At 48.1% G+C, this 13,633-nt stretch overlaps 1 protein-coding gene across 2 annotated transcripts in view; it reads right to left on the minus strand.

The window, feature by feature from the left end:
* The window catches only part of DAAM2 (dishevelled associated activator of morphogenesis 2), a 683,417-nt gene that overhangs the window by 87,550 nt on the left and 582,234 nt on the right, over positions 1-13,633 (minus strand). For both annotated transcript variants that reach the window (XM_086925887.1, XM_086925886.1), the window contains 4 exons: positions 10,994-11,078; positions 5,656-5,762; positions 4,422-4,510; positions 1,314-1,482 (listed from right to left, as the gene is read on the minus strand). In XM_086925887.1, coding sequence (XP_086782013.1) covers positions 1,314-1,482; positions 4,422-4,510; positions 5,656-5,762; positions 10,994-11,078 — 450 coding nt within the window. The remainder of the gene's footprint in view (positions 1-1,313; positions 1,483-4,421; positions 4,511-5,655; positions 5,763-10,993; positions 11,079-13,633) is intronic.

Genomic DNA, 13,633 nt, shown 5'->3' on the forward strand with positions numbered 1-13,633 from the left:
AACGAGTGCAAAGAAACACATGCACTTCGATGAAGTGTTGAAAGTAAAATATAAAAAATAAGAGTCCACTCAAGTGAGCAGTGGATAGGATACTACTCATCCAATCAGAACCTGTGAGGCCGGAGTAAAGGCAGCCAATCAGGAGCACACAAAAGAGACAGACAAGAAATCCATCCAATCAGGAGAAAGGGGCTGATCCAAAGTCCACTCCAAAGTATACTGGCTTAAGCTCTATGTAGCAAAGACCTAAGAAGGCATCTGAAGACTCATCATACAGAGAGCGGCCTTTCGGTGCTCAGAATGTGGCCTGCTTGTTTCAGATTGGCTGTCAGGGGTGGAGTATGGTCAGTGAGATTGGGGGTGGGGGGTTGACGATGCTTGTCCTTATGAGGTTACATCCAAGGAACGAATAGTATTGAGTGTAAAAAGTCAAATGTTGTCAGTACTGTCATTGATTGTTCTGCAATAGCCATTGCTGATGACCAATTCTTATGTCTGTTGTTTATCTCTCTTTGATGTCTTTTTAATATTTTGAATCTTTGATATATTGTCTATTTTTATTATTGCTGAGAATCATATGATGTACATTCTGATGATGTTTTAATTGAAAACAACTTTTTTTATATACACACATTTCTGGCCTTTTTCCATTTCTAGACTGGTGAAGTATTATGGTGTGATTGTTTGTATAAATAGTGCACATATGGATTTGTTAGACAATTGCCAAGAGTAGTTGTTTTTTTAATACTGACTATAATACCCTGGCTCTTGGCTGTAAGGGGTCGCTCTCGTGTTTTTTTCACTTAATAATCAAATACATGTCAACATCAACACAATGACACCAGAGTCACTTAACCCCTTCACTGCGGCGGCTATTCCGCCGCAGTCTAAGGGGGCGGGGCGAAAGAGCGGCGGGCGCATGCTGGTGACGGAACCGCTCCGTCACCAGCCGCGGTTGCGCTGTGCTTATGACGGAGCGGTTCCGTCACGGCCCCACCCGCTCAATAGAACGTTCAGCGCAGGCGCGGAATCCGCGCCGCGCAGGCATTCTGAAATGGAACCGCTCCAGCATCAGCACATCAGCGGAATCCGCGCCGCGCAGGCGTTCCGAAACGGAACCGCTCCATCATCAGCACAGAGCGACCGCGGTTGATGGCGGAGTGGTTCCATCACCAGCAGGGGAGGGGTTAATGTCATTCTGCTTATGTCGGCTCTGAAGGGATCTTCGTGAAGAACTGGACTCTGCATTAGCAGACGGTGACGTGTCGGCTGCTACAGTTAAACGACACACGGCTCCGGCTCTCAGGCCTTACCTGTCTATGCTGGACTTGGTGTCGGCAATCTTATTCAAGCTGGAGACCTTGAAGCCGAAGGCGTTGCCTCTTTGGCCTTTGTTCATGTAGTTTCCAAAGGCCAGGACAATCTCTAAGAGCTGCTTCAACCGCTTGCTGCGGGTCAACTCTCTGCAGGCGAGTAGAAGAGCTAGAAACAAGACAGGGAGACGGTGTAAAGAGAGCAAAGAATGGCGCCCAGGCAGAGTTAGGAACACCCAGGTGAGAGGCCGAACAGCATCATTCCAACAGGAGTATGAGACCTAGTGAATACCCACCACAGTGCAAAGGACAATCACTTTGTATCTACAGGACTCAAAAATACATCTGAACCACATTTATCATAGGAACAGAAATAGGACGCATTCGGCCACATGCATCATTGTTGCCGTTTGCGATTCCTTAATTGCAAAAATTAAGGAATCGCAATTAAGAAATTCCAAAAGGCTATGCATCAAGAAATCGCAATTATTTTTGCTATTTCTAAAAATTCCTTAATTGCAATTCACAATTTGCGAATCGCAATTAAGAAATCCCTTCCCATTGATTCCTATGGGCCAAGAGGCCCATAGGAATCATTGGAAGTCATTCTCAATTTGCGATTAGCAATTTGCGAATCACAAATTGAGAATGTAATTTCAAGGGTGCAGTGGGGGTCCAAAGGACCCCCCCCCTGCACCCCTGAAATATAACTTTAAGTGCATTTTTCACACACACACATGCCCCAAGGGCATGTGTGTGTAAAATGAAACTTTCGAAAATGCACTTTGGTGCATTTTTGAAAGTTTTCGCAAATTACCATGAAGGTCAACTTCATGGAAATTTACCTCTCCCTATTTGCGAATTCGCAAATTTAAAATGTTCATGCATTGCATTTAAGAAATCTCAAATTGCGATTTTTTTAAATGCAATCGCAATTTTAGAAATCGCAACATGATTGCGATTTCTAAAATTGCGAAAAACATGATGCATCCCAATTTTGTCAATTGCATTCGCAAACGGCCGAAAATTGCGATGCGCACCGTTTGCGAATGCAATTGACAATGATGCATGTGCCCGTTTGTTTCTATCATGTTCCCACTAATTGGAATCTTTTCACATTTCTATGTAAACATCAGCCAATGATATACAAATTCCCAACAGGGGCTATAGGATCCATATAAATTCTGCCCATAGTTACAGTTCACTGTAAAACTGGGCCATTATTACATATAGGGCACACTTTTCCTGTTAGTGCCATGGCGCACCTTCAAAACGGTGCGCAAACAGGGAAAGTGCACCCTATTGCAGTGAATGCGCTGCCCTGGGGGCAGCCGTGAACTCATGCTACCTTGGGGCAGCGCATTCAAGTGAAATACGGAGCGGCTGCTTCAAAACCGGGACCTGTTTCACTGTGCAGGTGCTAACCTGCATGTAATCTAAGGAGGAATTAGGGCTCCCTTTGCAGGTAGGGACAGTGAGGCACTTCACCAGCCTCCATAGGGTATCTGGGGGGTCAATAGGACCCCTTCACCCACATCCAAAGGGTTGCCATCAGGGGGTGCACTAACAGTGTGCCACTTTTTTCAGGCGTTCTTTCAATGCGCTGCCTGACAGCTTCTTTGCCTCTGCGCCCACGCCCATATTAAGGCATGGGCGCAGAGGCAAATATATCCCCTTATTTGCATGGGACCACGCCTCCATGCAAATGAGGGAACGCTCTTTAATGATAGCACCGTCGCTGCACGCGCACCAGCTCTATCTGTATTACTGAAGGAGCCGCACAAGCGCCTGTGGCCCCTTCTGTTATACGACAGTGCCCCGGGGGTTCACAAAGCAGGCGTACATGCCCATTGCGCATCCAGGGCACTTTCTGTCATACGGTCCAAGGTGGGAAATTTAACAGAAATGTGTTTTTGCTGACACCAGAAAAGAAAACTGAAACTCTTTAATGCAGCTAGGCCCAACAAGGCCATTGGTTTGGCAGACCAGATGGCAATCTATTTGTTTCCCAAAAACTACCCCCACAGAAAGATAAGCTGGGCGTTTAACCTCTTTGACGCTCATGACGAGCTGAGCTCGTCATGAGCCACGGCGTTCCGGTGCTCATGACGAGCTCAGCTCGTCATGGCCCATGGAACGCTCAGGTGCGGGGAGAATTCCCCCGCTGTGCTGAACGTTCCACGGAGGCAATGCACCTGTGACGACACAGGAGCACGGTAGCTCATGACGAGCTCAGCTCGTCATGAGCATGGGGGCGCTGTGCGCGCCTCCCTGCCCCCCCCCAGCACAGCGGGGGAATAACCCCCGCAGCGAAGGGGTTAACCCAAGTGTATGGAGGGTTTCAATGTATATCCTGCTCTGATCTGGTGTACCTGGTATGGAAACAAAATGGCGAAGATGCGCTTGGAGGGGCAGCGATAAACAGGGCAAACTTTTCAATGCCATGTTCGATGGCTGATCCTCATTGGTCTCAGCCGGAGCTCCGCCTTCTGGACAGCAACATCACCTCGACCTCTAAATGTAGGGGTGAAACGGCGAGGGGGGAATCCAATGATTGTGGGGGATGTCCTGCTACCACCCACCTCTAAATGAGGACCGATGACTCTTATAAAGAAATGCGCCGTTTTGCTAAGATTACCACTCTCGAGGGTGTTATCATACCCTACGACAGGTGGGGATCTGGCGTTATTGCATTGGGAAATAAAGTGGCAGCTCCTTCCAGCAGAACAAAAATGGCGCCAGCAGAACACATATTGCTTCACTTTTTATCAGCTAAGAGGGGTGTATTGTGGTAATAGTTAATAAGAGGGAAAGAAATGGGAAACCATGGGAAAATAAATGACTCTTGTGTTATTTCCTAAGTGTGCGAGGAGTACACACTCCCCGGTGTGTATTTTACTCTAGTTAAGACCAGGTCAGAGCCGAGTAAATGCTATCACTCTCCCACAATGCTGGTATTGTAGCAGGAAGAATGTTCTCTTCAGGCAGTATTTCCTCTTCTGTTACGGGTGGTAATTTACTTCCCCTTTTACCACCAGTGGTAATCTTCACTCTCGACCACCCACCCACCTTCTCAGTCCCACATTTGAAGCAGTGCACGCGACTCACCTTCCACCTTTGGCTTCGACTCCGCCAAGCGTTCAGGGAACTTCTTCTTGAAGAACAAAGCCTGCAGTCGATTCTGGTAGTGATCGATCCTGGAAAAGCGAGAGTGAAAGGACGTGAGGGGCCGTCGTTCTGAAGACCACCATCCACTGATGGAGGTTCTGCGGCAGTCGTGAGCGTGCCTTCACTCCTGCTGCCTGCATGTTTCACACTAAGGGCCAGATTCACAGAACTAACTTAAGACAAAATCCTAACCTTAGTACCATTTCGGTATTCACAGAAGGCACTTACCCATTTTGGTATTCACAGAAGGCACTTACCCATTTTGGTATTCACAGAAGGCACTTACCCATTTTGATATTCACAGAAGGTGCTTACTCATTTCGGTATTCACAGAAGTTACGAGTCCTAACTTTAGGAGGACTCCTAAATGCCTTCTGTGAATACCGAAAGTTCTAGAACTTAGGATTTTTCTCAGTTTAGGAGTAGTAAAGTTAGGACTCCTACCTTTAGGACTCCCAAATGCCTTCTGTGAATACCAAAAGTCTTAAAGTTAGAATTTTTCTCAGTTTAGGAAGCCTAAAGTTAACTACTCCTAAACTGAGAAAAATTCTAACTTTAAGACTTTGGGTATTCACAGAAGGCATTTAGGTGTCCTAAAGTTAGGACGCCTAACTTCTGTGAATACCGAAATGGTAGTAAGTTTAGGATTTTGTCATAAGTTAGTTCTGTGAAGCGGGCCCTAGGATATCCTGTGTGGGATCTGTAGGTCACTTACACAGGAACCTCACAATCGCTCATGCCCCTCTAGCCATCTCCAAAGCCCCCATTTAGGTATGCTCCCTACAAAGTTCTGTCTATCTGCCTGTTCAACATCTGCAAGCCCAGCCCATTCAGCCTCCACGCATGGATTTTGAGAGATGTCTAAGTACAGACCCCCAATTTAGGAATGAAGTTTCGTCACCTCATCCTCACTCATCATTTCAGTATTGTCTTTTCCCACTCAATTGTCTACGGGTGATGTGTCTGAAAAATTCAGTTGGACTACTCTCCTATTTTATTATCAACATGTAGGTGCGTAGAGTTGGGTGATAAGCCAAAGATGTGGCTGGAACCAGTGTGATCCCACCTTGATTGACGCCTCCAACAGCCCAGCGTTGCCTGGATCAGAGTGTACCCTGGCCAGAGGCGTGCTCCCCGGTTGATGCATCTGCCCTGGAGGACCTTTGCGTCGTACCTGCTCATTTCGTAGAGGAAGCGGTCGGCCCGAGCCATGCGATCGATCTCGTGCTTGTGCTCCTCCAGAAGATCGATGTCACTCTTCTCGGGAACAAACTTCAGAAGCTGAAACACAGAGAAGCAGAATCAAAACCACGTAAGTAAGGAGGGTTCAATTCAGAGCAGGCAGGAGTGAGATCCAGAAGAAAGAAAGAAAGAAATGCATTGGTTGATAATGTCTACGGTTGAGCCCCCTTCACCCTCTGGAGATCTGCTCACCAGTGACCCACAGTGGGCTTCAGGTTCACTCCTCTCCACTAAGTTCTGCTTATGTCATTAACCACGTCGCATTATGGGGAATCGAGAATAGCAAGGCTGAGGCAGAACGCAGCACTCTGGTAGGAAGATACTGTACAAATCTCTTTGCCAGATGTCCAGGGCTGGACAGATACACTGCCCTATAACACCAGGAACAGAGCATTGAATAGGATCCGTTTCCTGATGGGCAGCAAGTGGAGAGCTTTCAGAGCCGGGGAGATGGAACGGCGCCTGGGAAGACACAAAAGAAGCCTAGCCGTCGCATCTTTAACCACCTGCAGGCAGACCACCAATACCTCCACAGCTCCTAAATAGATCCCACTCATGGTGTCACAGGGTAGACTCTGGGAGTAGCTTAGCCTCTCGGAATGATTGTGCGGGGAGGTGTGGTGCAGCGGCCAGGGTAGCTGACTTCGGAGCACAGGGTTCATGGTTTGATCCCCAGCTCTGGCGGCAGCTCAGCTCAGCACCATGTGACTGGGCAATAGCTCACTTAATTTCCACAACGGCCCCCAGCGCCTTGAGACCCGTAAGGGTGCGCCTTACAAATACCGAATTTACATTTATTGTGTCTTTCAGGGTAAAAAGGTGGCACCCTTTGGACGCTGCTGGGATACAAAAGGGGATGATGGACGGAGCGTTTGAGCAAATCAAATACTCATGCCCAGTCAACAGATCTGGGTTTAATCCATCACCGTTCTTTAGCTCACTCAGCCACCCAAGTTCAGACATGGCCATATGCAAATCAGTCTGACCCTGTGCCTCATGGGAACAGTCCAGCCCGAACTGCCAAGCCATGTCTTCCCTGGACCGGATTCAAGCTTCCTAGGACCGGTTTCGGATTCATAATCCTCATCAGCCAGGCTATCTTGAATCCAGTGGCAAAGTGAGCAAGGGACCCACGTCTGAGCATACCCTGCCACACTTAGGGCAAACAAAGCGGTTTTGGTAGGGAAAGAGAGTGTCTCCTGGACCTTCACTGGCCTTTTGGGAGGTCTGAGCAGTATGGATGTCCTCTGGAACCTGCTTGGCTCATCCACCCAGGAAATGACTGGTCTTAAAGCTTCATAATCCTTCTTACTTGTACCTACCAGCTGAGAGGTCAGTTCCAGAACATGTAGGTGTTAAAGTCCTTTCTGGATGCGCCAAGATCAGTTCCCACAATGCCCTTTCTTTGCAAGCGCTATGGCCTTTCTCTATAATTGGGCCTATTGAAAAGAGGAGTCCATTGCAAATCCTCCAAAACAATACAGCTTGACTGTCAAGCAGTTCACAAAGCTGAGGCAAGATGCCCCACCCTCTGTGGCCTCCCTACTGGCTATGGGAGAGAATTCACCCCAAGGATGAAAGGCGCGAAGAGCCCTGTGCGAATGCAGGGTCCGCCGCACATGCAGGAGTTGACTATAGCAGCTGAAATTCAACCTTATCCAGGCCAGAAAGAGCCACAACAGAGACATGGCTTTTGCCAACCAAACGTCATCCCAGCCGTCATCCAACTCTAGGAAGCCCTCTCTAGCTTCAAATGAGGGCGTTGTTCCCCAGATATGTATTCTGATGCTGCAGCTACTTACATTGTAAAGTACATAAAGAACAATTTATGGACAGAATGCAGAACAATGTCAATGTTCATATTGGGGGCAGGGTCCAGACTGATTTGCACATGGCTGGGTCCAAACTGGAATGGCATGGTGAGCACAAAAACGATGGATTTAGGCCCAGATCTCTGTACTGGGGTGAATGTATGACATTGTTCTGCATTCTGTCCATCAATTGTTTTCTTTTTGCATTTGTCACCCTGATTGGGACGGGTATGACCACATGTGGTTCCCGTGCTCTCCATGCCACTGGAGTCAAGCTAGCCAGGCTGAAAGTCTGAAACCGGTCCTAGGATGTTTGTTTCCAGTCCAGGGAGGACCTGCCCTGGCAGTTATAAGCATGGGCGAATTTTGCGAATCTCGCGTTCGCAAATTTTGCGGATTTGCGAACTCGCAATCCGCAAAATCCGCGAATTCTCGCGAATTTGCGGATTTTTTTTTGTGTTCGCGCGGGTTTCTGCCAGTTCGCGAGGGTTTTGTACAATTTCGCAAACGCGAACTTACCTGTTGGGTCGCAAGTTTTGCGAACTTGTTGTTTCTACGTGTCCAGCCTGTTTGGGACACTCTTCTTCATCACTGCCACTCTCTGTCACCACTGCCACTCTCTGACTACTCATGCCACCCTCTGGCCCACCCATGCCACCCTCTGTTTCATCACAGCACCCTCTGGTTGTCCAGTGTACATTATTGTGGCAAAGCAAAGCACACCTTCCCTGCCTCAAGTGACCTGAATTAATTTGGGGCTGATTAATGTGTCACAGAATATTTTTTTAGCTGGCACCTGCTTCCTTAGTGCTTCCTGATTAGTGATCTTTTGCACTTGCTAAGTGCTTTCATTGTTGCAAAATTAGTTACAACACCTGCCCTGCCCCAACTGACAATAATGAATTAGGGGCTGATTAATGTGTCACTGGATTTGAACTTCCAGCCTGGCTCCTGCTTGTCTGCCTTAGCTGTAATTCAGGACCTTTGTGTAACTATTCTGAGGGTCAGAGCAGGGTCACATAATAGTTGCAAGTAGGCAACTGAACTCTGGAGGGGCCCCTCAGGAAGCACTACAGGAAATGGCTACTAATGATGAGCTTGAACTTTTGAACCTGGTAAGTAGTTTCAGTTTTGCTAAGATCGTATTTCTGCAATTCAGCGCTTATTCGCAGGGCGCGAAGTTGAACTGGGAAGCCGCGAACTCACGCGAACAGTGCGAGCAAGCCATAAAATCCGCTGCTCGCGGATTTGCGGATTTTGCGGGAAATTCGCGAATCTCGCGGATTGCGAATTTACCGAAAATCTGCAAAATCCGCGAGCGTAACGGATTTTCCGCCCATGCTTAGGCAGTTAGGACTGGACTGTCCCCATGGGGAGCAGGGTCAGGACTGATTTGCATCTGTCTCGGTCCAAACTGGAATGGCATGGTGAGCAAAAAAATGATGGATTCAACCCAGATCTCTTGACTTGGGTGAATGTAGGATTTATTCAGCATTCCGTCCATCATTTGTTTGCGTAGGACATTGTAAAGTAAGCAGCTGCTCCCTCCCCCCCCACCACCTGAGTTTTAGCCTCAATGACTGCAGGCTGCTTCTCCCAAGAGCTCTCTGATGGAGGACACCCAACTCCTGCCTCTAAGCATCAATAACATCCCCTTGGACTCCCTCTTCTGAAGCCTGGACTCTGATGGCCAGGCTATGTTGACTGAGGAGGGAACGAACAGTGGGATTCCGCTCATGCGCTTGCTGGGGATTTAAGGACCTCCACCCTGTTTAGCCCTTAGCCAGAAGCACCCTGCTTGGGTACCCTTGCACACCTTCTGGCAGACAGGTGATGTACATGCCACGTATGCCACTGTGGCTAGCACTGTCTGCCACGTTTCAGGATGCACCCGGCCCTGGGTACACCAGCGGACAGTCCACTGGTCATCGGATGACTCACCAGGGTAGAACAGCTTCTTTGTCTCTAGAAGACACCACACCGCTGATAGGGCCAGTGTTATCCGCGAGTAGCCTCTACGCACACATCAGGCTCTTTGTTGGTGTGTGTTTGTGTCATTTCACTTAGTAACAATGAAAACAATGCCACATTCAGTCGAGTGGACCGGCACACAGGGCGCTATTCACACTGACCGCAGCAGCCGGCACTGTCCACACCAGCGAGAAGCCTTAGGTGGGAGGTAGGCTTGTCGATGGTTGCACATTTTTACCCTTGGTGTCCCGCACCACTCCTACAGTCAGTCTGTGGTCATTAATGTAACTAGCAGGAAAATGAGCTGAACTTGAGCTAGGTGCTGCACTGCACACCAGCGTCTTAGAATCCCTCGTGCTGCTGAATGCGTCACTCAATGCTGCTCCCTCGTGCTGCTCAATGCACCATTAGTGCAAAGGTTCAGACTGGCAGATCCATGGGAGAAGATGGAGAACGTGAAACATAACCCGGAGAAGATGGCTAGACGTAGGTGCCAAAGTTGGACAAGTGAAGCTGGACACGAGCACCAGAGGTAGAGGAGGTGCACACTGATTCTAGATAAAATAATGATGGGACAATGAAAGAAGAGATGCAAATGAAAGAAGAGATGCAAACTCCGAAGACAAAGCGCAGATTCCAATTCTAAGGTGGAAATAGGGAACAGAAGGATCCGTAGTGTTCCTGCGCTTCCCTTCGAGTGCTGCCCTTGGGACGTATCCTGAGGTGACCAACAAAGAGCGAAAAAAGCCAAAGCAGTAAGACAAGTCCTGCACTAGGGAAGAGAAGTTATTTACAGATCTGTGAGCATCCGCAGGGGCCACACAAGACCCCATACTCTTTCCTCAGGGACCCCTGTGTCTGGTTACAGAGGCCCTGAGGCGCCCGGATTGTAAACAGGTCCTCACCATGTTCCTGGTCCTCCTGGAGGTGCGCGCACTAGGGTGTCCCCCACCTGACACCTACCATTTGCGTAACCTGCACCAGAGTGAAGCACTTTTGCACAAATGGGCAATTTTGTATCACTACTAACAGTTTAGCAAAACCTCCAGTGCTGATGCAGAATTTGCTGGAATTAGTGCACAGCTCCTGGCAGTGGAGCGATTTACGTACAAAGCCAGGATTTGCATCTAAGATATTTTGGGAAAAATATGCAAAACTAAATTTTTTGTATCTTGAATCAATATTAAACATTGGGGTTTTGGAAGAGGAGGGCTAGTTGATGTCACTTGATCAATGACACTTGGCTGCCCTCGTCTCTACGATGTCAGTGATATGACGTTAACGAAAGTAAGTCCACCTACCATAAGCTACACTCATACGTAGGCATAAATACTAACAGCTGGATCACACCTCCAACCAGGATAGAAAAGAAGCATGGAGTGCCTTGTGAAGAGTCAGGGATACCAAATCACAACAAACATCACTGTAACGTTCCAGACAACTCCAAGAGGCCAGGAGCCATCAGCGCCTTCGCGTGGACCTCCGTACCTGCTCCAGCATGTCTTTGGCCAAGTCCTCCTGCTCGTCCATTTCCAGGATGGCTCGCTTGATTTCTTCATTGGACAGCTTTAACCTTTCCAGAGAGGACGGAAGAGCCACATTAGTTGCACATAAGAGAAACTTAAACATTTAAATAACATTTTAATTGAAATGCTCGTTACTTAGTGTATCAAAGCGTTGAGCACCCAAATGCATGGACCAGAGAATATGACAATTCAAGGGTTGGCTTTCATAAAACACTAGCTCCAATCACCAGTTTGCAGTGGGCGAAAATGAGTCACTGCTAAAGGGGTCAGCGCATCCATCAGGCCACGGGCAAGGGTTGCATCTAAGTGATGGACGACAGACTGCAACACTGAGGTAGAGGATGGCCCACGATACACGAAACCCACTGTGCTGTTGGGTGTGAGTGGCAGGTCAGCGCAAGCTTCCAAGATTTACTGAGTCATCCACACGGAAAGGCAAGCTTCTACCAGTTCAGAACTGGCAAGACCGTCCGACACTCATGGTCAAAGTCAGTGCCACCACCTCTTTGTAACATGGAGGCATGCTGGCAGCCCACCTGCTGACCCGCTGACACAACAGGCAGGCTGTGGGCAGTCAAAGCAAAACCAAAGGGGATGATGGACGGAGTGTTGAACTTTGCAAGCACTCACCCCCAGTCACCTGATCTAGGTTTAATCCATCATCATTCTTTAGCTCACTCCGCCACCCCAGTTCAGACATGGCCATATGCAAATCAGTCTGACCCTGTGCCTCGAGGGAACAGTCTAGCCCGAACTGCCAAGCCATATCTTCCCTGGACCGGAGACAAGCATCCTGGGACCGGTTTCTGTGGGCAGTGGCATATGTTTGCCAGAAGAAGGCAACATCTGCCTTCTGACAAATATGTGATTGTTTCTTAAATCCTAAGCCCCAGTCATGTGGCACAAAGTGGACAGCGTCTCCTAGCTGATGTAGCAAATTGTCCCCAGCCCTGCTCTTGTTCTTGCCCTGCTCACTACTGAGCCCTTGTACAACCACCAACCACTTCGTAAGTATGTCAACTGGACTGAAACTTCATGAATGGAGAAGGGTGCAATTGTGAATGGAAGTTGCTGCAGGAAGAAAGAGATGTACTCTAACATTTCTAAACGCCCCCCCAAAAAATATATGCAGATTATTCAAAGTAGTCTCTCCTTCAAAAGCCACGTCACAACAAACCTTAGACAACTGCAATCAGCTTTGTCCTCTACCCTCTACCCTCTACCTGAACAACACATCTTCTGCACAAGCCCATCTCACCTCTTCTCAGGATGGTGGCAACGCTATGCCCATCAGCATCCGACAGGGCACTCGTGGTCCTTCAAAGATCACCTCCCATGCTGATGCTACACCAAAGAAGGAGCGCAGCACGCGCCAACGCTCCACCCTGATCTACCTGCAGAGTGCGCATGTCCGTGGTCAGAGCTTGTTAAGTATCGGCTGCATCCCTTATAAACCTGTAGGAGGCAGTGTGCCGTCCAACCCCGCAGAAAGATCAACAGCCTCGTTCTCGAGTGGCTTCAAAGCCGCCGCTCCGTTTTTGACAGGAATGCGCTGCCTCCCGGGCAGCATGAGTCCGCCACTGCCCTGGGGCCAGCGCATTTATCATGATACAGCACATTTTCCGGCGCAATAAAGGAAAAGGCGCCACATGTATAATACAGCCCCTTATGCATATTTACAGCCCATTGCACAGAATACACAGTACTGCCTGCACACCTTGTGCATAGAAACAAAACACTGTGCTGCATTGTATTACTCCAAATTTAGCAAGCCACACAGGGCCACCGTGCATGGCTTGGTAAAGCTCATTCCAGGTTTTGCGTCACCCTGAATCCCCTGGCGTGGCACAAGGGATGACACAAAACGTTTAATAGTTATGCCCCCTCAGTACTACCAGTATCAATATCAACACGTGCATGAACACAAGACAAAGAATTGCACGAAACACAGCAATAGCCGAGACATCAGCTTATTATGGGATGAGAATGTGGGCTTAGATAGTAACCTCTTGACAGAACCGCAGTGCATTATGGGATACGCATGCTCAGGAACTCCGTGAAAAAGCAGCAGTGCGCAGTCCAGAGTGGAATAATTCATCTGGAAAAGCATGGCCACACTTGGGGCCCGATTCACAGAACTAACTTAAGACAAAATCCTAAACTTACTACCATTCTGGTATTCACAGAAGGCACTTACTCATTTTGGTATTCACAGAAGGCTCTTACTCATTTTGGTATTCACAGAAGGTACTTACTCATTTCGGGATTCACAGAAGTTAGGAGTCCTAACTTTAGGACGCTTAAATGCCTTCTGTGAATACCGAAAGTCTTAAAATTAGGATTTTTCTAACTTTACTACTACTAAACTGAGAAAAATCCTAATTTTAAGACTTTCGGTATTCACTGAAGGAATTAACACCTTGGCTGCTAGTGGTTTTCCCCTCCTGTGCTGGAAAGTAAGATCTATACTTGTTTATGACAAGGTCAGCTCGTCATAAGCACAGCTCCATTGTGCCTCATGACGAGCTGAGCTCGTCACAAGCATCGAAGGAGTTCTAAAGTTAGGACTCCTAACTTCTGTGAACACTGAAATGAGTAAGTG

Source organism: Lissotriton vulgaris, chromosome 6 (genome assembly GCF_964263255.1).
Source record: "Lissotriton vulgaris chromosome 6, aLisVul1.2, whole genome shotgun sequence".
In the NCBI taxonomy this organism is placed as follows: Eukaryota; Metazoa; Chordata; class Amphibia; order Caudata; family Salamandridae; genus Lissotriton; species Lissotriton vulgaris.